Genomic DNA, 24,013 nt, shown 5'->3' with positions numbered 1-24,013 from the left:
CAAGTAAAACTTCTTTAGGAGCTTCAGGAACTTTGGAGATATTAGTATCTTTTAGTTAGAAGCTATAAAGGGGGAATATCGACTCCACATTTACCCAAGCAAATACAACTTGTGAGATCGGCGGACACTTCTATACACTCTTTCCCCAGGCCCCCCTGACTGACAATGTGTAGTGATACCTACCTTTAGGAGGTGGAGCTTCTGGCTTTTTGGGAGGAGGCACTGGTACTTTCTTTTCTGGGACCACTTCCTTCGGTGGCAGCACTTCAGGCACTTCAAAGATATTTGTAATTTGTGTTTAGAAAAGGTGAAAATGATGGACGCCTTTTGCATATAAGCACACACCAAGATATTTTGGATAGTGATTGACATTTGTTTTCTTTAGAATTATATCAACTTTATGTAGTAGGATTTTTAACATATAATTTCCTAGTTAAAATAACAGTTATTTTTCTCCTGTAGTTTGTATAGCTTTGGCATTACCTTCAGGGGGAGGACTTTCCGGTTTGGGAGGAATAGCTTCAGGCACCCTCTTTTCTGGGACAGCTGCCTTTGGCACCTCTGGGACTTTAAAGATATTAGTATTTTCATTATTAGACAAAGTAAAGACAAACACACAATATCAAACACAGCAACATGAAGGTGTCTACCTTTTGTGGGTGGCACTTCAGGCTTTTTAGGAGGAGCCACTGGCACTTTCTTTTCAGGAACAACTTCTTTGGGAGCCTCAGGCACTTGAAAGATATTAGTGAAATTACATTTAGGCATTATGAAGACCACTAGAAAAATATTTTCCAGAGCAGAAGAGATACATCATTTGAAGCCTAAAATCAGTGACAAATACCTTTAACAGGTGGGACTTCAGGCTTTTTAGGAGGAGCCACTGGCACTTTCTTTTCAGAAACTACCTCTTTGGGAGGCTCTGGTACTTAAAAGATATTAGCAAAATTACATTCAGAAGTTACAAAGACCACTAGAAAAAATATCTTCAAGAGCAAAAGAATGAGATCTGAAGCCTAAGGTCAGTGGCAACTACCTTTAACAGGTGGGACTTCAGGCTCTTTAGGAGGAGCCAAGGGCACTTTTTCTTCAGGGATAACCTCTTTGGAAGCTTCTGGCACTTAAAAGATATTAGTGAAATTACATTTAGGTGTTATGAAGACCACTAGAACAAAATATTTTCAAGAGCAGAAGAATTAGGTCTTCTGAGGCCTAAAGTCAGTGACAAATACCTTTAACAGGTGGGACTTCAGGCTTTTTAGGAGGCACCACCGACACTTTCTTTTCAGGGATAATCTCTTTGGGAGCTTCGTGCACTTGAAAGATATTAGTATTTTTACACTCAGAAAATACAGAGACGACTAGATAGATACACAGACATTTTCAAGAACAAAAGAGCTATTTTTTTCCCCTGAGCCTGAGATCAGTGGTAACAAGTTCCCATAATAGGTGGTGTTTCAGGTTTTAGAGGAGGAACTTCTGGTACTCTTTTTGGTAGCCATTTCTTTGGGAGCTTCAGGCAGTTTGAAGATATTAATACATTTACACTTGAGTCACAAGAGTCAACACAGACATGATTCACATGTACACATCAAAATAATTTTCAAGACTGGAAAGGTGGTCCTTTCTATCGCCCCACCCACTATCCCACCATAAAAAGACAGTTAAGAATGTACCTTTGACAGGTACAACTTCAGCCCTTTGGGGAGGATGCACTCTCTTTTCCGGGACAACTTCTTTGAGAGCCTCCGGCACTTTGAAGATATTAATAATTTTACATTTAGAAGTTACAAGAATCAACACAATCGGGAAACACATTTATATAAGAAAAGACATGTTCCCACCCCTCTAAGCTTCCAGCAAGATATACCTTCATCAGGAAGGACTTCAGGCTTTCTGAGAGGAACCACAAGCGTTTTCTTTTCAGGGACAATTTCTTGGAGAGCTTCAGGCACTTTAAGAAATTAGTAGTTTTATGTTTAGTGTTATGCAGATCACTAGGAATAGCAAAAATATTCTCAAAACTACAAGAGCTAGTTCTTGACCCTGAGAGCATGGTGACTGGTACCTTTAACTGATGGGGGTTCTCTTTTTTTGGAAGGAACTATCTTGGCAGGAATAATTTCTTGAGGAGCTTCGGGCACTTGAAAAATATTAGTAATTCACATTTAAGAGTTAAAATGATTAATGGAAAACAGTAACCATAATAAGTTAGGAAATATAACCACATTTTCTTCTCTTCCCTCCATCCTCCCTTTGTTCCATCAATAGACTGTCTTTTAAGGGGTTAGTGGATCCTTGAGAAGAGGTGCTCCCCCCTCCTCCAGAACCTCACAGAGCTCTCACGACACTCTACACTCTCATTATGAAGGATTTTTTGTTGAATAAATACTTTCAGCAGGAGGGTTTTCCGTTTTGGCAGAAACAGCCACAAATAATTTCTTTTTAGAGGAAACTTCTTGTGGAACCTCAGACACTTAAAAGATATTAGCATGTTTATATTTAGAATTTATGAAGAGTATTAAAAAAACATAGTTTTAAGAGCAGACGACAGATAATTTCTTCTTCCACATTTGTTCAGAGGTAACGTACTTTTCATACGTGGAGTTTCTGGCTCTTCAGGTACATCCTCAAATATTTTCATTTCAGGAACAACTTCTTTCATAGCTTCTGGTGCTTTGAAGATATTAGTATTATGGTTAGAGGTTAAAAGGATCAGTGGAGACATTAATTAAATGAGCTGAACCAAAGTGATTTTTATGGCTAAAAAGATGATTCCTTTAAAGAATCTGAGGAGGCATAAAATCTTGAGGAGAGAAACAAAATATTAATTGTCTTTGTTTATTATTCTCCAGTTCCCTAGCACCCTGTACATGCTAAGCACTCTAATAAATGAAGGAAGGAATGACAGGATGAACGATACCTTTAGTGGGAGGTATTTCAATTTCAAGGGGAGCAGCCATGGGTGTTTCCTTTACAGGGACAATTTCTCGAGGTGATTCAGGCACTTCAAAGATATGAATGCATTGTACTTTGGAGTTATGAAGAGCAGTAAAGAGTTCCCATCATAACTGCACATACAGAACATTCCAGATGGGAACGTTCTCCCACTCCCCGCCCCCAGAATCGGATTCTTTTGTAGCAGTGTGAGTATTGGGTTATAAGTGGCTGTTTTCTTGGTCACCTCAGGCACTATCAACATTAGTAATTTTATTTATTAGAATGGTAGATGCATAGAAAATTAGATCATGGAAAGTGGAAACATTGATTATAATTAATGCTATACCTCTAGCTATTATGTTGAGAAAAACGAATTACAGCCACTTCGAAAAATCTAGGTTGGCTTTTTTTTGCATTCACACCTTAGGCACCTTAGAAGGGTGAGTGTTTTTCAAGTTTAGGAGAGAAGAGAACAACCAAAAGATTCCAGACTGAGAAAAAATATCAAAATATTCAGATATTCTTTAAATTACAGAATACCGTGGGTATTATGATGAAATTATTGTTCTGGAGGTTTTAAAGCTTTTTCATGTTTTGACTTATCTAAAGATATTCAAAATGAAAAAAAAATGTATGATGCTTGAAAAATAAAAGATAGGCTATGAGAGGAGCAAATGAACATGGAGGGGAGATTTCCAGCTTTAACTGGAATTATTTTTCCCTAGGTTGGAGGATATTCTGGGAGGTTCTCAGGTGTTCTAATTCACACTGAATTAATATTTTCTTTTCTTTAAGACATGTTTTGATCATAATATGTGTATATATATTTTCTCTGGAGTCCTCATAAAAATACACTGACTCAACTATCTTTCATGTGTGTAAGTTAAAGGTATTTTTTCCCTCTATTGTCTCTTGAGTGACTCACTGGTACATGAATACATTTGGTTGAGCTTCTACTTGGGGGATCCATCTCTGAAATGATTTCCATTGTAGCCACTGTGGCTTAAAAGATATTAGTATTTTTACATGTGTTAAGTACAACTGCAAACATGAGATTAAAAAGCTGACTTTCTTCCAACTTGTACCTGTTGGTGATGGTGTTTTTCTTCTTTTAACAATAGGAGTTTCTCCCTCTGGAATGACTTCCTTGAAGACTTCAAACTCTTTAAAGATATTAGTATTTTTTTTAATTGAGAAAAGGCAAAGGCGTAAAGACATGACATACTAAGAAAGTTATATATGTTAATATCATTTCAGAGATCTTTATGTTAGAAATGTTATTTTTGTTCTAATATTTTATCTTTGTATATTATATATGTGGGACTTGACTTTCTTGGGGGCAAGTCATAGGTCATTCTTTGTTGTGGGTATATCAGATCCTTTAAAGACAGTATTTTAACATTAGAGGTTGTGAGAATGTATATTAAACATTAAACATTTTGTAGACTGAAGACAGTATATTTTCTTCTTTAGATTTTCCTAACTAGAGAATTATACCTTCAGTTCGAGGATGTTCTGGAATTTCAGGAATAGCCTCAGGTACCTCTACCTCTGGAAAAACGCCTCTGGTTGTATCAGGTTCTTTAAAGATATTAGTAGGTTTACATTTAAAAGTTGTAAAAACAGTGAATTACACAAAGCATGCAATGTCTGAGTCATAAAGCCAAAGATATTAATCTGGGTTTGATGTATTTGAAATATACCTTTAGTTGCTGGTGTTTCTCTCTTTTTAGGAATAGTCACATATATTTTGTCTTCTGGAACAACTTTCTTGGGTGGCTCAGGCACTTAAAAGATATGAGTATAGTTATATTTATAAATGGTGAAGAAAAATATTGAGCTTTTTAAAAGCAGCCAAAAAATAGTCTTTCTTCAGACTGGATCATTGGTGTTATATACCTTTTACTAGTTTGGGTGTTGTCTTTTGAGGTTGAGTCACAAGTACTTTTTCTTCTAGGACTGCTTCTTCAGATGCTTCATAAACTTTAAAGATATTTAAATAATTAGGATGTTTCAAGGTGGATAAGGAATTGTATTAAGAAAAATATAATATATACTACCACATTCATCACCAAAATTAATAGTAGCACATAGAGGCAAATTAGTGGCTAGAATGCATTGGCTGGGGGTAGCCTCATTCCCAGTTTCATGATATAAGACTCTAAGCATTTCTCTATGATCATGATAATAAAATGGAGGAATTGTTCAGGCAAGGACCATATAATTCGTCATTTTGCCTTAAGAAAGTTGTTGGTAAAATTGTCCTATTGGTCTTATTTTTAATGGATTTGTCTATAAAGAACAGGGAAGATGCTGAATTGCACATTGAGAATTCTCCTATATTTGACCTACTAGAAATTCATGTAAGTCTTTTCCCTTTCTAGAAGCCTCATTATCTGTATTTTCAAATCACATCTAATATACGGTTTTACAGTTTAATATGAATGTAAAAGCCATTTAGGGTTTGGAGGCAGAAAATTAAAAAAATTAAATACTTAGGAAATAAGGCAAATAAAGACAACAAAAATTTCTCCAGCTTTTAGAAAGAAAAACTGTCTGAAAACAATAACTAAAGTCAAGAATAGAAAGGATATTCAAAGGAGGAAGTGATTATATTCTTTTATCTCAACTTAGTATAACAGGATGAACAACAAAAAAGTTGAGTTTCAACAGGAAATTTTTTAGATTAAAAAGAAATGGAAGAGGTCTGGCTGTAGTGGCTCATGCCTGTAATCCCAGCAGTTTGGGAGGCTGAGGCAGGCGGGTCACCTGAGGTCTGGAGTTTGAGACCAGCCTGACCAACATGGTAAAACCCCATCTCTACTAAAAATACACAAAATTAGCTGGGCCTGGTGGTAGGCGCCTGTAATCCCAGCCACTCGGGAGGCTGAGGCAGGAGAATAGCTTGAACCCAGGAGTCAGAGGTTGCAGTGAGCCAAGATCGTGCCACTGCACTGCAGCCTGGGCATGGCAGAGTGAGATTCCATCTCAAAAAAAAAAGGAAGAATATTTTGACTACTGTCATTTTTACTATTCAGGTTGTTGAACAGTATTCTATTGACAATATTTTACTATTTTGATTATTTCATAATTCAAATTATTTAAACATAATTTTGTATGAAAGCAAAAAAAATAAGTCTTGAGAATTCTTTTGAGGTTCGAGTGACCTTGTAAACCTAGGGTCCTTTGAGCAGTTTTGCCAAAATGTTTCCAATTACGGTTGTCAAGAGTGAAAAAAGGCCGGGCGCGGTGGCTCACGCTTGTAATCCCAGCACTTTGGGAGGCCGAGGCGGGCGGATCACGAGGTCAGGAGATCGAGACCACAGTGAAACCCCGTCTCTACTAAAAATACAAAAAAATTAGCCGGGCGTGGTGGCGGGCGCCTGTAGTCCCAGCTACTCGGAGAGGCTGAGGCAAGAGAATGGCGTGAACCCGGGAGGCGGAGCTTGCAGTGAGCTGAGATCGCGCCCCTGCACTCCAGCCTGGGCGACAGAGCGAGACTCCGTCTCAAAAAAAAAAAAAAAAAGAATAAAAAAATAATAATGGTGAAACATTTTGATTTTATAAAATCCAATTAAAATATTATTATGGAGTTAAGTTACTTCATGATCTGAGAAAATAAATTGCTTCAAAGCAAAAGACACTTGTATACAGAATAGGTTAGAAAATTTAACAAGACAACTGACTTTTCTAAAATCACACACTCTGATAAGTAGAGTATTTCTTTTTTAAATTGGTGAGGAAATATAGCTTGTCTGAGGATAACAGCCACTAAGATTATTTGAGTCATATATTTTTGGCATGTTAGGCTTTTACAAGAGTTTAGTATATTTACTTTTCAAAGCTATAAAGACAAACAGTGAATTTAAGGACACAAATGAAACCAAAAAGAACCACTAATTTTTCTACACTCACTGTACATCTCTGTGTCTTCAGAAATAACAATAGGTGATTTTTCTTCTTGAACACTTTTCTTAGGCATCCCAGGAACTTTAAAGATATTAGTATATTAATTGTTACAGATAGCAAATATAAGATACAAAATACAAGGATTTAATGTCACACACATTCACTTTAAACCATGAAAAACTAAACCAAGAGTTACTTCATGTTGTGATTAGCATCACTGTATACCTTTAGCTGGTGGAACTTCAGGCTTTTTCTGAACAGCTTCATGAACTTTTTCTTCTGGGACAATTTTCTTGGGTACTTTGGGTGCTTTAAAGATATTTATTTATTTTTTCAGAACATTATAGTTGGGTGTAAACATAGCAAGCCTAGAAGGGGCATCTAACAAGATGAATGCGAAAAACCCCTCAATTATAAGTCAACTATAAGTCAAATGTAGTCATTGCATTTCTCTGAATTGCCTTGTCGATGAGTTCTTGATTCATTATATCAGAAACACTTTGCTCTTTGGAGATAGTATCATTTTCTATTGTCATTTAGAGCACACTTTTTTTTTCCAGAGCTACTTCAGAAGAGCTTCCAAAATGAATTATTTTTGAAAGAGAAGTTGAGGGATCAATATTATTTAGTTATTAAATAAGAGGATCAATACAAATAATAACTTTGGGCTTATGTCTTTATGCCTAAAACATTGCCTCAAAAGGCAGGATTATGTTATAGAACATAAATTGAAGTTTATGTCATTCACAGCCATCTTGTGGCGTTGAGAGGATAATGGTCTTTCTTACATAGTAAGTGAATAAAAAAGGATTTTATATTAATGATGAATGAGAAAAGGCAGTCACCTTTAGTTGGTGGAACTCTGGGCTCTTCAGGAACACGTACTTTTTCTTCTACCACAATTTTCTTAGGCACCTCCGGTACTTTAAAGATAATAGTAATAATTTCTTTTATTTTTAAATATACACTTTTTTAACAAGCAGAGCATAAGAGAGATATAAACACAGAACAGAACACAGCAACAATATAAAATACAGACATCACTTTATCAAATACATTACAGTATTTCAAATGCATTGAATTTAAAAAATATATAATAACAAAAATCCAGGGGAATTTCCCATGTTAGAATGGTAAGAACTTGAGAAGAAAAATTAACAGTACACCTTCAGCTGGTGCTATTACTGTTTGTTTTTGTGGAAGAGTTGCTACTTTCTCTTCAGTGATAACTTTCTCACATGCTTCAGAGACTTTAAAGAAATAAGTTTATATTATTTATTAGATAGTTTTTTATTTCTATTGTGAAATTTAAGAGATCTACAAAAATGAACAAAGCAAGAACATTAAACACATATTCACTATGTATTTATATTTGCCAGGTTAATATAATTAATAATAAATAGAAAAACATGTGTTTATCAGTAAGCATGTTAGTGAATATATAATCAAACAGCACCAAAGGAGGAAATTTGGGCTCACTATTTGGTTACTAGAGATATTTGCTTTGGTTGTTTTAGGTATAACAACAGTGACTGTCTTTTTTTGGTAGAACTTCCCTTGGACCCTCAGCTGCTTTAAAGATATTAGTTTGTTTTAGACATGTCAGAAACAAGAAATACAGAAGAAAGACATCAAGTGGAATGCAAACTTGTGCTTATAAAGCAACCAAGGTGCTATTGTATGTAAAGTTAAGTAGTAATTTTTCACCAAGAAGATACCTTTAGCTGGTGGCTCTTTTTGAGGAACAACTTTAGCGGGCGGTTTTTTTGGAGGGATGATTTTCTCAGATATCTCAGGCCCTTCAAAGATATTAGTATTTTGGTTTAGAATGAACTCTTGAAGTATTTTGGAGCACTACTACTAACGTTAGTACAATGAGGGGTCACAAAATTCTTTATCTATATTTTTTCAATTTATAACACGCTTATTTCCAAAAGAGCTTTGATTTGATAAATATCATCTATATTGTAATTTGCTATATATATGCTAAACACACACACATTCCTTCATATTACACATATATTATTAATTTGTGCAAGATCTAGAGGGTATTGCAGATAACTTATTTGTACTATGGCTTGTCTTCACAGTATGCTAGAATACAGGTGCCATTAACAATACTTTACTTCCTTAATGTTGTTTCTCTAATGAAAGTATCATAAACTGGCAAAAGCTTTTGGTAAGTATTTCTCAGTTTGTGAACAGTTGACTGAAATGTTAAAGCAGTGATTATTTTGCCTGAACATGTAAATTCCTCAGTGAACTGAGGAGTTTCTTTTTCACTTAACTAATGACACTGGTCAGTTATTTTGGTACCTGTAACAATTGTGTAACATTCTTAGTCAGATTTAAAAAATAATCCCCAAATTCATACAGTGACCTCCTTAGATAAGTAGATATCAAATATTACTATCATCCACTAAAATTATACTCCATGTGGTTAAGAGATATTAATCTTTGTGTCAACTAGTTTAAACTCATGTTTAAAGTATTTCGTGAGGTTTCTAATCTTCCAAACTGAACACAAAATTTACTCTCAAAGGAAAGTTAGAGCAAGATATAAGGATTTATAGTATTTGAAGAATTCCCTATACCTTTAGGTGGAGCTTTTGGTTTTTCAAATACTTCCACTTCTTCAGCCTCAAAAACTTCTATTACCCTATGAACTTTTTCAACTCTGTGTTGTTCTTCAACTCTATGTTCTTCTAATTTGACGAATTCTTCTACTTCATGAAACTCGTCTTCTTCAAAATATTCTTCAACTTCATGGAACTCTTCTTCTTCTGGAATTTCTTCCACTTCTGCTTCTACTACTTCTAATTCTAGTCTTTCTTTTACTACTTCTTCTTGGTGGAAGGCAACTGATACTTTTTCTTCAAGGACAGTTCTCCCTGAAAGAGCATCTATTTTAAAAGACTTATTTTTTTAAACACTGAAGAAACAAAGATGTACATTCAAAATATATATTTTTAAAACTGAATAAAGGCTTGCATGCAACAATACACAAAAATCCAAGATCTTTCCAAAAATACCTTTAGCTGGGGGAACAACTTCTTTTTTAGGCACAAGGACTTTCTTTTCTGGGACTTTCTTTGGTACTTCAGGCACTTTAAAGATACAGTTTTAATATTTAGGACTGTTGAGAGCAAGCTTTCTTAGACAAAAGTCATCAAAAACAATCAAGACACAGAGACATGAAACATAAAAGTCTTAACGAAAAAAGAAGAGGAAGTCAGGTTTAAAAGAGAAGATGTACCTTTGGCTGGGGGTGCCTCTTTTTTCTGAACAGGAACAGGTACTTTTTCCTCAGGAATTTTCTTTGGCACTTTAAAGATATTAGGTGTTTTAGTTAGCTGAGAATGCTCAATAACACACATGAAATAAAAACACCAGAGACAACGCCAACATTACAATAATTAAAGTTTTTCAGAAGCCACTCTGTACTGTGGGACATCAATTTTAGAGGCAATAAAGATACTTTCTCAAATCACTCATTTGTCCTAACATTCCTATAGAAGAAGAAATGTCCACAAAGTACATGTGCCATTCTTTTTTTTTCTTTTAATAACAGGGATTACCAATATGGACCCACTTTTACTATTTTTAACTTGATGAAGACTTTTTTTGAAGTGATTACCATTGTAGAGTATTTAAGCCCGGACACTGGCCTCACTTTCTGCTGTGCACTCTTATATTAGCTGAGGAGTCTACTATGACAGGGACAGCATAATCTAACTGCTTAAGAGCACTATCTGAAGCATTAAGTGAACTAGGAAGCAGGGAAAAGTAGACATTTTGTGATAACCTTGAATGTTTGGGCTAAACATTACAAAAAGGATGTGAGGCTCTTTAAAATAGTTATTATCCAAGCATTAGATTTGTTCCATAAAATAATAAATATAGTAAAATAATTATTATAACACCGAAGAAAACTCCACTTCACTTATGGAATAAAATCTAGAATGTGGGGAAGAGGGATCCATTGCTATGTGTATAAGTATATAGAGACATAATAATATATTAAAATTCTCAGCTAGTTAAGAAGCTTCTAGAATAATTCATACATAACCACATGCACACAATTATTCATTAACATCCTAGAAAACATTAAAGAAACGGAATGAGTTATATTTTTACGGGTCCTTAATCAGTTCACTATCTAAATGATTATAAGAAAGCAGTCAAAAAAGACAATGTTGCTTTTTAGAAAGAAAATTAATGGGAGTTTAAAGATATTAATAATGAGGATTTGATATACCTTTAGCTGGTGGTGCCTCCACTTTTTTAGGAACAGGAGTAGGTGCTTCAGGTACTGCCTTCTTAATCACTTCAGGCACTTAAAAGAAATTTTATGAACATTTTGAAAAGTGGCATGTGATGAGCAGAACACCACCCATATACAAATAAATAAATATCACAAAACATTGACTTATTTTTAAAAGATATTAGCAACCTAAATGGTAATAATAAATGCGCAGTAGGAACCCTAGAGGTGTAAAGGATATTACTTAGAAATCCTATAACCAAATATAATACCAATTATGCAAAAGATTATCACACTCTTCAGGAATAGTAAAAGATTTTTCTAAAAAATGAACACTTTCACCAGAGAAATAGATTCCCCCCATATTAATATTAGAAACAAAATTAAAGATTGAAATCTAGGAGAAACTATTATAGTAGGGCCTGGTCAGAAAAAATTCAATCGCCAATAACAAAATAATAATCTCTCATTCTTAATTGTATTGCAGATGTAGAAAAATTTAGGGTAAAAAAAGGACACATAGATTCAGGTGCTAGGAATAATTAATCTTCACTTTATCATGGATACGATATAAGAAAAGCATACTGGTGAATATTAGATTTAGATAACTTCTGAGAAAGATTTGGAACACCAAGAATTTTAAATATTCATCCTTAAAAGCGGTTATACCTCTAGGTGGTGCCACCTCTTCAACTTCCTCTATGCTAGGTGGTTCTTCTGGGATTTCTTCTTCCGGAATAGGCTCTTCTTCAGGCTCCTCAGTCACTTTAAAAGGATTATTATTTTGTGAATTATTTTTATAATTATTTTGAATATTAGACTACAGTGATAATATCTGAAAACTGCTCAGCCTTTGAAACGTTTATGTAAACTCACTAGTTCTTAAAAAGTCTCTACTGGGTCTTCAAAATATGTTAGGCATATCCCAGCATTTGTGAACTGGAAAGGACTTCAGATAATTTATAATAATAAAAAAATTATTATTATTATTTTTTTAATGAAAGACTTGTTTGAAGTCAAACAGCCACTTGGGGTAGAAATCAGATTTTCTGCACCAGTTACTCAGGCTTAACCAGAATTTCTCTTGGATAAGCTTATTTTACAATTGCCTACTAAGTCATTTGATGAAAAATTTCCCACAGCAAATACAGTTTCCCTTCATGAATTCTAATTAAAATAAAACAAATAGTAAACAGACAAACAGGCTGAACATGCAAGAAGGAGATTCAAATAATATTAATTTGCCTGCCCAATTTCTATTAGGTTAATAATAATTTATTTTAGAATCTGAATATGTTGATTTCCTGGGGTAAATTGTACATTTACCTACTTCAAATATTAGACAATAATAAGACAAGGATGACTTTGAAATGTTATTTTCTTAGAAAGTTATCTACCTTCAACTGGTAGAACTTCCTCTTCTTTAGGGAGAATGATTCGTTTTTCTTCCACCTTCTTAGGCACCTCAGGAACTTGAGAGACATTGATTATTTTAGACACTTAAAATGCAAGAACCAAAGAAGAATAAAGACCAAGTTTCCAGTTTCCAACATAAGACAGTGAATATCACAAGGCACATACACAAGATGAAACATTGACATTTCACGAATCGGTTAATGAGAAAAGAATAAAAAGGTTTGTGGTTGAAGATTAAGGGTTTTTTAAAGAGAAATTCTACTTTTTGCTGCTGGAGCCTCTATTTCTTTTTTCTTTTTCCTTTTTTTTTTTTTTGTAGGAAGAAACGGATACGAAGAAATGGGTACGAAGAAATGGGTACGAAGAAATGGGTATTTCAGGGACTAGTTCCTTAGTTATTTTTGGCTCTTTAAAGATATATTTTTATTTTTTAGAAACAACATACATAGAGAAACAATGTAAAACACACCAACACCAAGTGAAAAAATGGACACAACACAAACTTGGGTGCAACAGAGTCAGAAATGACGAATGTGAATGACAGACCATACAATGCACACATTTATGTTGAACGTCCTGTGTGGATAGAACCACAGTTCAACATCGGTGCAGCAAACACATGCCTGTTATGGGATGATGTACCTTTGGCAGGAGGGGCCACTGCTTTCTTAAGACCAGGAGGAGGGACCTTCTTTTCTGGCTCAGGTTTCTTAGGTACCACAGGCACTTTAAAAATATTATTTTATTTTATAAGTTCAGTTTCACAAGCACAAAGACAAGTAGACACAGCAGTAATATAAGTTGTACTAACAAATACGGAAACAGGACATTTTGACATTTATAGGTGAAGGAAGGAAATGGCATGGTCTAATTTACTTAGGAATAGCAATACCTTTGGCAGGGGGAGCCTCCTCTTTCTTGGGAATGACCACTTTCTTCTCTGTCACTTTCTTCTTAATCTCAGGCACTTTAAAGACATCATTTCATGACAAGGATTTATTTTGAAGGACAAAAAAAGAGAGAAACCAAGAAGTCCCCACACCCAGAAAGACCAACATGTAACAGTTGCTCAAGACAGGTCTGTAAATGCTAGTGGGGAGCCCAAATATTATAATGTAATTGGGATTTGTAAAGCAAGGGACCAGCGGCATATGTCATTATCAGAGGACAGATGCTATTAGGGTGGTGCAAAAATAATTGCGGTTTTGACATTACTTTTAATGGTAAAAACCGCAATTACTTTTGCAGCAATCTAATATCATTTCATCCATTTAAATTTCACTAGTAGTTTATTGTCTAGAAAGTATTTCTGAATCGTTGATATCCAATAAAAGATCAGCTTTACTATTTCATTTGATTATATAACTATACGGCCTGATGGGAGGGTTATGCTGATTTTAAGCAGCCATGCCAGCATCTTTTGTAGAAAATATTATTGAGCTTTAAAGCACAAATATATTAATTCTGTCCTGTACTATGAGCTGATTGAATATGTTAAATCTGGATACTATTCATTCAATGATAGACTACTTTAATACCTTACTTTATTTTATCCTCACCATAATAGCTGAGCCCATTAAGACTGATATTAGCATCCTCAATTTACAGGAAAATAACTTCAGGCTCAGGTTGGTTAAAGGACTCACTGAGAGTAATACAACAAGGTGTAAAGTCAACGCTAAAATCAAAACCTGTTGGGCTGCCCTTTATATATGTGTATTAGAAGACGTAACTATTATTCTGTGTTTTGATAAATACATTCATCTTTTTTTCTTTTTAGTGTGGTGTTAAAAAGGCATTTAATATAAATGGTTGAAGGAAGAAATTTAAGAATATTTATTCATAATACTTTTCAATACGTTTAACTATATAGTATACGTATTCACATATATTTAAATATATCTCCATGAAAATTATGATGTTTAATCAAATGATATGAAATCAGAACTTTTGTATCAGTTCTGGGACAATGCTTCCTTTCATCTTTGTTCTTGAATACTGCTTTGCATCAGTGAAAAAAGTAGATATCAGTGTTCCTGAACACCGTTAGAAGTAAATATGTAACTGTGTGATTGTCCATTTTATAAATATAATTTTCCTAAAACCCAGTTTTATCATAATTTATGTGGCGAAGCTATGGGTGAAGAATGTGTATTCACTTTGGGGAGGTGTACCTTTGGGTGGTGGTGGAGGTTCCACTTTTTTAGGAGCGGGAACAGGGACTTTCTTCTCTGGTACAGGTTTCTTTGGCACTTCAGGCACTTAAAAACATTTCATTTGAAGGCATTAAAAACCACATATACATGGTCATATATATATATATATATATATATAAGAAAGAGACACATGAGAATAAGACCACAAACAAGTAAACATAATATGTGATTTGAAAAGACATTTAGATAATTTACAATAGACAGATACACAAGGCAGATACACAATAAGAGCACACATGTCTGGAATGTTTTCTAAGATTTAGATGGTCAATCACAGAGGGTAAAGGATTATAGATAAAACTGGAGATAAACAAAAGGATGGGAAAGCAGAATTCAACACAAAAGAGGCCTTGATGATTCCAAGAAGAGCTGCTATACCTGGTGCAGGTACTGGCACCTTAGGTTTAACTTCTGGAAGGACTTCTTCAGGTACAAATTCTTCTTCCTCAGGTACATATTCTTCTTCGAGAGGAAATTCCTCTTCCTCAGGTGGAATTTCCTCTTCTTCAGGTAGAACTTCCTCTTCTTCAGGTAGAACTTCCTCTTCCTCAGGTAGAACTTCCTCTTCCTCAGGTAGAACTTCCTCTTCAGGAACAATTTCTTCTTCAGATAGAACTTCCTCTTCCTGAGGTAGAGCTACAGGAACTGGAACTGGTTCACGTTTCTTTGGCACTTTAAAGATATTTATTCAAGGGTACAAACATCACTTTTATGTAAAATATTCAAAACAATGAAGAAGCTTATGAAAGGCAAATATTCTGTGATCACAAAGCATCAATTATTATCAACATAAATACTAAGCATTAATTATAATTAGTAAGGCTGTATAACACTAGTTAGTTTTCTCTTTTACTGTGGCTCTGTTACAGATTAATGTACCTTTGGGTGGTGGTGCTTCCACTTTTTTCGGAACAGGTGTTGGTTTCTTTTCTTCTGGGATGAGCTTCTTGGGCACCTCTGGCACTTTAAAGATATTATTTATTTTAGGAATATGTTCTTTTACAATGTCTTAGAGCAATAGATATGAAAAAGAATCACAAAATACCTGACATATTTCTAAACAGATAGACACTTTAAAAATGTACGATGTAATGGGGAAATTTGTATGTGAGTATACATAGATGTGAGTTTTTTCCCCCAAGTACTTTAAGTGATGAAATGATGTACCTTTTGCAGGTGGAGCCTCCACTTTCTTAGGAGCAGGAACTGGCACCTTCTTCTCAGGCACAGGCTTCTTGGGTACCTCTGGCACTTTAACGAAATGATTTAGAGAAAAATTTTATACGACATAAAAATACTGATTCCAAGCATAGTTTCAAAAGATTAAGATAAGGTAATAAAAGTATGACAAAGGTATTCCAAGAAGCATTTTATTTTTAAAATAAAGTATCTAATTTTCTCTAAAGAGTTGCATCCCAAAGAGTACAGAATTAAACCAATTAATTTTTTACCCATATGCAAATGTGAAATAAAAATATTGCAACATTGCAAGTTCATGTACCTTTGGCAGGCGGAGCTTCCACCTTTTTAGGAGCTGGTACTGGTACTTTCTCCTCTGGTACAGGTTTCTTGGGCACTTCAGGAACTTCAAAGATATCAAATAGAGTTAGTGTCACATTTTTCACCCATAGCTAAGATTTTAAGGCTGGCAATGTAAGGCCTTAATTGAAGCAGCATAGATATTCTATCAGTTTCACTTTAAGACTGAAAATTATAATAGCCACAAAACAAAGGCCAGAAAATACACAAAAATTAAAATAAAAAACACTGAAAAAAACGTGGACTGGTGATAAAGACAAGACACAATGCCTGGTAAATGATGATTTTGTCCATTTTGATATGCAAAAAGAATGTATTTTACTTGAAGAACTTTCCACTAAAGAGGAGGAGCCAACCATTGAGCATAAGCATAATTTGACGGTAAAATTCAGAGATGAATACCGGGTAAACTGCTCCTGTGGCCAGTTGAGAGGTGCTTGTCACGGCATTAATGTTGTTAATATTGTCATGGGGAAAGATCTGCTATGGCTCACCAAGTTATGCTGCATGGGTGAATTATCATGCTATTCCATTGATGGATTATAAGGATGTACCTTTTGCTGGCGGAGGCTTCTCCTTCTTAGGAATAAGCACAGGAACTTTCTCCTCTGGCTTCTTAGGAATCTCAGGCACTTTAAAGATATTGTTTATTGTTAAGTTCTAACTACTAGTAACAACACATCCATATAAAACACAGCTAATGTTTTTTAACAACAGATAGTGACAGACACACAAGGTTTTGAACTCAGAAGAAAGTTGAGTTAACTATTTTTAGGCAGATGAAGTCTCTTAGATACCCATCAATGAATGGTGGTGTACCTTTTGCTGGTGGAACTTCCTTCTTTTTGGGAACAGGAACAGGTTTCTTCTCTTCTGGAACAGGTTTCTTGGGTACCTCAGGCACTTTAAAGATATTATTAAGAATGTTGGAAATTTTGCAGGAAAGAAATAAAATGTGAAAAGCACCTGTAGAAATCATATTTCAGCATCTAAAAAGATCTGCTTTAAAGTAAGCAATCATCAGTGCTGCCAATAACCCCCAGAATCTGACCAAATCAGACCCCCAAACTCCAAAGATGCTGTTGCACATCCCTTTGCAGGAGGCATCATCTACCTTTGACTGGTATCACTGGCACCACTTCTTCCTCAGTTATGAACTCCTCTTCTTCATGAATGTACTCTTCTTCTTCTTCTACAAGATATTCTTCTACATGGGTTACAACTTCCTCTTCAAAGGCAACCTCTTCTGGTTCAAGTTCTTTAGGCACTTCTGGCACTTTAAAGATATTATCTTTAAGTTGGACATTTGCCAACGACTCAACAAAATTAAGACAACTTAGAAACATAGGCCCATTTATAACAGAAGAAAAGACAAGATTTACTTTTCCTACAAAAGAAGTTTTCACACACAGAACTGAAGAGGAATTCAACAGCAAAAGACGAACAACACATTAAAATGAATGCCATTAGATACCTCTAACAGGTGGTGCTACTTCTTTTCTAGGGACAGGTATTTTTTCTTCTGCGACAACCCTCTTGGGCTTCATGGGCACTTGAAATAAGAAGTATAAGGAAATTTTATTTTCAGAAAAAGGCCACACGGCCAATGCTTGCTTTGCTGTACTTTAAGCAGATAGAATAACGTATCTTCCTCTAATAAGATAGAGATGCGATTGTTCATCTTTAAGAAACTCTATACTCTCTGTGGAATGGATTCCGAGCTTCACATAAATACAAATACACAGAAGTACACAACTAAACGTGAAGTAGCAGAGCCCAAATGTGAAATGAGGTTTAGTGTTCAAATATCTCTGCTTGAAAGAAATATCCTTTCCTGAAGAGCAAAATTTACTTCTCAATTAGTATACTTCATACTTAGTATGAATCAGGGGGAAAATGACTGGAAACTGGTTAGCTTTAAAAAACATCTTCAAAATGAATTTAGAATGAATAAACAGTTACCAAAGTTTGGTGAATATTATGGTATCATTACATCGTTTAGGTAAATCAGGAATATGCCAAATGGTCACTGATTTTAAACCCAAACATTCTATTTTATATGTATTGTAGCCATGTGGCAGGACACAGCCATTGGCTAACAGGCTATGGATGTATTTAGAAATAATTTTTCCTTTTAAAGGTATTATCTTCTTATCCTGTATTTACACATTTTTACATCCAACATTCTGCTGACAACTAATTTAAAAGACATGAAACAACAAAACAAAATGAATCATAGTTACATTAATTTCAAAAGAGGCATCAGAAAAATCACAATCGAGGAAGGAAATCATTATACCTTTAGCAGCGGGTTCAGTCACCTGCTCTTTTTCACGTTTGGTAATTGAAATATGTATTTTTTCCTCAATAACTTTCTTTGGTTCTTCAGGCACTTTAAAGATATTAATTATTAAAGAGCATTAAAACAAACTCCTTGAATACTATGTAATAAATACATGTAAAAAACTGAAATAAAAGAATCAGGACAAGAACATCCTACTCAGTAAAAACACAGAACATCAGACGGGCTAGGAAGACATGATTTTAGAACATACATAACAAAGTTGTTTTTGGTGATTATTACTCAGTAATGTACCTTTGGGTGGTGGAGGTTTGAGTTTCTTAGGAATGGGCACTGGTACTTTTTCTTCAGGGACAGCTTTCTTCGGCACTTTAAAATATCAATATTAAGAGATTTTAAAACTTAAAACAGATTTCTCAAGGCTAGTAAGAACAAAAAGTTAAGAAAGACAAAAACAACATAATATTCCCAAACACACACATAATTTGCACGCTGCCACTTTTACATATATTTTTATAGTAGGACAGACATGGAGGAAACAAAGATCTCTTACAGGTAATAATGTTTTGTTCACTCTACCTTTAGCTGGTGGGGCCTTTGGTTTTGTGGGAACTGGTTCTTCTGGGACAGGCTTTACAGGGATAGGCTTCTCTGGTTCTTTAAAAGTACATACAAGGTATTTCATGTTAGACTTTAGAATATAAGTTTAAACATTTCTTAAAAGGAATCAAATAATTGAAATAATATCTTTTATCTACAGTATAACCATAGCCTATTGAAGTAGGCAAGAATCAGAGGTCCAAGCAGAACAAGCTCATATTGCCCTTTCCTTCTTGCTATTTTCTTTAATTAGGTAATTCTTACATATTAAAATTCTCATTTCACTTCAGGTAGATAAATTCCTGGCTAAAACTCCCCTATAATATGGTTTTTTTTAAAGCTATCCGTAAGACTATGTACAATGTTCTCAAAGTTGGGCTATGAAACATCAGACTGAATAAGTGAAATAAGATTGATTCATTTCAAAATTTCAATAGAGATTTATTCTTTGAGTAAAATAAACGATTTGAAGCCCAAACTATATGCCTACAAATTTGACCTTCATTAGGTAAAACACAACAGCTTGTGTTAGCTTACATGTCTGTCTTAACTTTTGAAGTAGTCATTGTCAAGTTTTGATAATGAGAACCCTGTGGGTAAATACATTTTCTCAATAGCCTATCATACTCCATAATAGCAAGCTTTAGAATAAAGGATATTCAGAAATTTTTAACCATGTACTAGAATGATCATGGGCACTTGAAGATAAACTTGTAACCTTTTTGAAAAAGAAACTTAGGGACATTTGCTATTTTGCATATGAGCAAAAATGAGGGGGGTATTAGATTATTCCCAGAACAAAAGTCTAACAATAACCTTAAGATTTATAGAGTTTTTTAAAAATTTTTTCTAGAAGTTATCAAAGAAGAAAATTCCGCATTTGCGAAATGAAACAAAGTTCTTTCCAAATTTCTTTGGGTATCCAAATTTTTATCTTGTTATGATTTATCTTGTTTTATCTTGTTTGAGTGTGCACATATTTGGTGTGGTTTTGAGTTTGCAGTTTTGCTCATACCTGTGATGTATTCTTCATGCTCTTCATATCGTTCATACTCCCGCTCCTCATATTCTTCATATTGGTCATATTCTTCTGTTGGTTCATACTCTTCAAATTCTTTATAATCATATTCTTCATATTCCTCATATTCTTCTTCCCGTTGTACTGAAACAGCTTCTTCTTCTAGGGTATAAGACCTTTCTTTCTCTTCCATTATAGTTACTTCTGAAACAATATTAACAACAGGCAGCACTTTAAAGCACTTTTAGGGATGACTGATAGTAACAATGTGCTTTGATTTTATTCTTTTGTGTTTGTTTCATGCACTGATTATGGGAGACCCTGACTGTTCTTTTTTTTTTTTTTTTTTTTGGCTGGTCAAGGTATCATAGAGTATATTTAGCAATTGTGATTTCAAATGTTATATGCCCTGCCCTTAGTCAACAATAAGCTAATAAAGTATAGGAGTCAGATTGGGAACTAGAAGGCAAAGAGCCGGATAGTTTCATGCCTCACATTACTTAATCAAAGTTCAATATACCTTTGGTGGGTTGAGGTTCTCTTTTTGGAGCTTCAATTGATACTTTTTCTTCTTTAACGACTCTTTTTCTGAATTCAGTCACTTTAAAGGAGTAATTATTAAAAGTGAATTGCAAGATTCTGAAAATGTGTGTGTGAAGAGAAATTTTGTTCAAACAATTCAAGGACAAAGACAACCATAACAGTGCCTGATTAAACTTCCATTTAAAAGGCAAGAAAATCAATAGACTTGGAAATAAACTTGCTCTAATATACATAGGAAGTACGTCAAAGACATTGAATAATTTTAGGAAAATCAAGTAGTATTTATAAAAGTGTAAAAAGACAACTAAACAGCATAAATAATGACTATCAAACTAAGTAGAAGCATTAGACAGAAACCTACGTTACATGAATAGTTTCTTCACCTTAATTCTAAGACATTTTCCTTAGCTCTACTGGTACAATGTAGAAAATTCAGAATTGAAAAAATTAAAAATTTCATCAGAGATTGCCACATAAAGCAAGCATCTAGGCAGATGAGTTTAGTATATGGAAAAGACATTAGAAGACAAATACAGATTAAGGAAAATTATTCGCATACGTTTAGAAGAAGCCTCACTTTTTTTTTGAAGAAAAAAGTACTTTCTGTTATCAAAAATGTTTAGTTTTGAAGTGATATGCATTAACAAACTTATATTGCTTACTTTATGTCTTTTTTTTTCTAATGAAACCTGTTCCACTAGATTAGTTTTAGTGTCTGGATGCTTATTTTGATTTTTTTTTTTTTTTTAAGAGTCAGTATACCTTTAGGAGGTGGTTCCTCCTCTCTTTTAGGTTTGAGTTTCAGAACTTTTTCTTCTGGGACAGCTCTCTTCGGTTCCTCTGGCACTTTAAAGAGAGATTTCACTTTAAAGGATTGTTTCCCTCTTTCAAACCACAAAAAGGCGGCCATATAGTAGTAGCCCAAACATAAAAACTTGATATTTTCATTATTTCAAACATAAAACAACAACTGTAACAACAACAACAACATCAACAACAACAACAAAAACCAGCACCCATAACCAGTGTATTTGGTAAAGAGAGTAGGGCAAGTACAATATTGTGCATCATGGAAGGGTGGATGTACCCCTTGCTTTTGGAGGCGCCTCTTTTTTAGTTACAGCAACAAGAACTTTTTCTTCCTGGGTAATTTGCATGTGCCTCTCAGTCACTTAAAAGATAATTTTAGGATTAGGGAGTTATATTAAAGTGGACATAAAAAATATACTAGCCAGAAAGTACTGTGACTTTAGAAGCATTTACAAGGCACACACAAATAAACATCACAAGTAATACTCCACCCAAAGACACCATTGTCACCCACCAACATTTAAACCGTATGACCCAAAGGACAGCAGCAGAGAGAAAGAAAGACAAGCCATATGTTTCTAGTTTTTCTGCTGGGGAGGTTTGTTTACCTTTGGCTGGGGGAGGTTCTTCCATCTTAATGACTTTTGGAGGAACCTTTTTTTCTGGAACTGGTTTCTTTGGCTCTTCTGGCACTTAAAAGATACCAGGCAATACCGTCAAACATACAATATGGAAAACACTAAACACAGACACACTTATTTTCTGATTAATGTTTAAAAAATCTGAAGAATGTATCAATTTAATATAAAAAAGACAGTCTTGAAGAATAAAATAAAATCCAATATACCTTTAGGTGGGGGCACCTTTTCCTTTTTAGGAACTGGAGCAGGAACTTTCTTTTCTGGCACAATTTTCTTAGGTGCTTCAGGAACTTTAGAAAGATTAGGTTTAAGAATATGAGTTTGCCTTACATATGAAGTGATACAGTTTTGGGGCTTAGAATTCACTTTTTGAAAATATTGCACATATATACAAACATTAATGACTATACTCAGTAAATACATTCATACACGTGTGGTGACAAAATGTAGACAGTTATGTAAATTGTTATGCATAAGACAGTTATGCAAATATGAAGGTATTATTATATACATTAAAATAAATAGTGTTGCATTTCTTTGAAAGAAATCATACCTTTAGCCGGTGGAGGTTCCTCTATTTTAGCAGGAATTTTTGGTTTCAGTATAATTTTCTTCTCCTGCCTCTCTGTCACTTGAAAAGATTATAAAATATATTTGTAGAAATGTCCAGATTTCTTTTTGATAAAATTGTAAGGGATCTTTTTATTAGACATTATATTTATCAATATTTGCAATATGGATGACAAATTAGCTATAAGAAAACATAAAGAAGGAGACAAGCTAACATAGGGATAAAACTAATTAAAGAGTCAGTATACCTTCAGCTGGCTCAGCTTCCACTCTCTTAGAAATAATGTGCAGCTTTTCTTCCACAACATATTCCTCAGGCTCTTCCATCACTTTAAAGACAGCAATTTTAAAGAAGGTAAATTCCAGTGTTTTTCATGTTTATTTTTAGCTTTAATTTATCACTTCAAAGAGTAATTAAAATAGCAAAAGTTTAACCCTTGCCAAATCCCTGCTTGTTCCTATTTAAAATACTCAAAGAGCATTTTAATCAAAGCATATGCCTTAATGAAGAGTATGGGAAATGGGAAATAGGTTTCATTAACTTAATTTTCACATGCATCATACAGATAATAATGCTTATATCCACAGCAACAACAGGACAAGTAGAAGACAAAAAACGATTATAATAGCTGAGTTAACAAGAACACAAGAATTTGAAGATGAGTTTCACAAATAACAGAGCACTCTAGATTTGAAGGCCACAGGGCAGAAACATATTCTTGAGGATTTAAGTGAATTGTAAGATAATATTTCACATTGTTTTCCTCGCCAATTTTGTGGGGCAGGTATGGTAGAAGAGGCGGGAGGCTTCACATGATTTTTGAGCCTAAGTGTATACAGTTTTAATTTTTTTTTTAAGACAATGTCTTGCTTTGTTTCCCAGGCTAATGTGCAGTGGTGTAATCAGAGCTCACTGCAACCTCAAACTCCTGGGCTCAAATGATCCTCTTGCCTCAGCCTCCTGAGTAGCTGGGACTACAGGCGCATGCCACTATGCCTAGCTGTTTTTTTAATTTTTGTAGAATGGGGTCTTGCTATGTTGCACAGGCTGGTCTTGAACTCCTGTGCTCAAACAATCCTCGCTTCTCGGCCTCCCAAAGCACTGGGATTATAGGCATGAGCCACCATGCCTGGTCAAAGTTAAATAAGGAATAGAAGTGTCTGGTTAAAAACATATCTGTTCCTTACACTGAAAGTAAACCTAACAAGCCACCCATCTTTGGGGCTTAATGAGAACATAAAAAT

General features: G+C 34.5%; 1 protein-coding gene across 1 annotated transcript in view; it reads right to left on the bottom strand.

Moving 5' to 3' along the window:
* Nucleotides 1-24,013, bottom strand: part of TTN (titin) — a 288,926-nt gene that overhangs the window by 126,584 nt on the left and 138,329 nt on the right. Inside the window, exons 126-169 of the mRNA XM_058440679.1 lie at nt 23,017-23,097; nt 22,752-22,829; nt 22,405-22,488; nt 22,166-22,249; nt 21,835-21,918; nt 21,510-21,593; nt 20,725-20,805; nt 20,202-20,408; nt 19,166-19,243; nt 18,881-18,955; nt 18,584-18,676; nt 17,759-17,836; nt 17,399-17,560; nt 17,104-17,187; nt 16,839-16,916; nt 16,247-16,330; nt 15,913-15,996; nt 15,625-15,708; nt 15,124-15,417; nt 14,704-14,790; nt 13,422-13,496; nt 12,511-12,585; nt 11,783-11,878; nt 11,108-11,185; nt 10,106-10,174; nt 9,882-9,956; nt 9,444-9,740; nt 8,568-8,648; nt 7,695-7,772; nt 7,075-7,158; nt 4,840-4,923; nt 4,644-4,727; nt 4,438-4,521; nt 4,026-4,103; nt 2,593-2,676; nt 2,069-2,143; nt 1,871-1,954; nt 1,677-1,754; nt 1,233-1,316; nt 1,037-1,120; nt 845-928; nt 651-734; nt 484-567; nt 184-273 (exon numbers count right to left, since the gene is read on the bottom strand). Of these exons, the coding sequence (XP_058296662.1) occupies nt 184-273; nt 484-567; nt 651-734; nt 845-928; nt 1,037-1,120; nt 1,233-1,316; nt 1,677-1,754; nt 1,871-1,954; nt 2,069-2,143; nt 2,593-2,676; nt 4,026-4,103; nt 4,438-4,521; nt 4,644-4,727; nt 4,840-4,923; nt 7,075-7,158; nt 7,695-7,772; nt 8,568-8,648; nt 9,444-9,740; nt 9,882-9,956; nt 10,106-10,174; nt 11,108-11,185; nt 11,783-11,878; nt 12,511-12,585; nt 13,422-13,496; nt 14,704-14,790; nt 15,124-15,417; nt 15,625-15,708; nt 15,913-15,996; nt 16,247-16,330; nt 16,839-16,916; nt 17,104-17,187; nt 17,399-17,560; nt 17,759-17,836; nt 18,584-18,676; nt 18,881-18,955; nt 19,166-19,243; nt 20,202-20,408; nt 20,725-20,805; nt 21,510-21,593; nt 21,835-21,918; nt 22,166-22,249; nt 22,405-22,488; nt 22,752-22,829; nt 23,017-23,097 (4,233 nt within the window). The remainder of the gene's footprint in view (nt 1-183; nt 274-483; nt 568-650; nt 735-844; nt 929-1,036; nt 1,121-1,232; nt 1,317-1,676; nt 1,755-1,870; nt 1,955-2,068; nt 2,144-2,592; nt 2,677-4,025; nt 4,104-4,437; nt 4,522-4,643; nt 4,728-4,839; nt 4,924-7,074; nt 7,159-7,694; nt 7,773-8,567; nt 8,649-9,443; nt 9,741-9,881; nt 9,957-10,105; nt 10,175-11,107; nt 11,186-11,782; nt 11,879-12,510; nt 12,586-13,421; nt 13,497-14,703; nt 14,791-15,123; nt 15,418-15,624; nt 15,709-15,912; nt 15,997-16,246; nt 16,331-16,838; nt 16,917-17,103; nt 17,188-17,398; nt 17,561-17,758; nt 17,837-18,583; nt 18,677-18,880; nt 18,956-19,165; nt 19,244-20,201; nt 20,409-20,724; nt 20,806-21,509; nt 21,594-21,834; nt 21,919-22,165; nt 22,250-22,404; nt 22,489-22,751; nt 22,830-23,016; nt 23,098-24,013) is intronic.

The sequence above is a fragment of the Hylobates moloch genome, unplaced genomic scaffold, assembly GCF_009828535.3.
Source record: "Hylobates moloch isolate HMO894 unplaced genomic scaffold, HMol_V3 SCAFFOLD_1, whole genome shotgun sequence".
In the NCBI taxonomy this organism is placed as follows: Eukaryota; Metazoa; Chordata; class Mammalia; order Primates; family Hylobatidae; genus Hylobates; species Hylobates moloch.
Note: the sequence above shows the minus strand (reverse complement) of the source record. Positions and strands in the feature narration are given on the sequence as shown.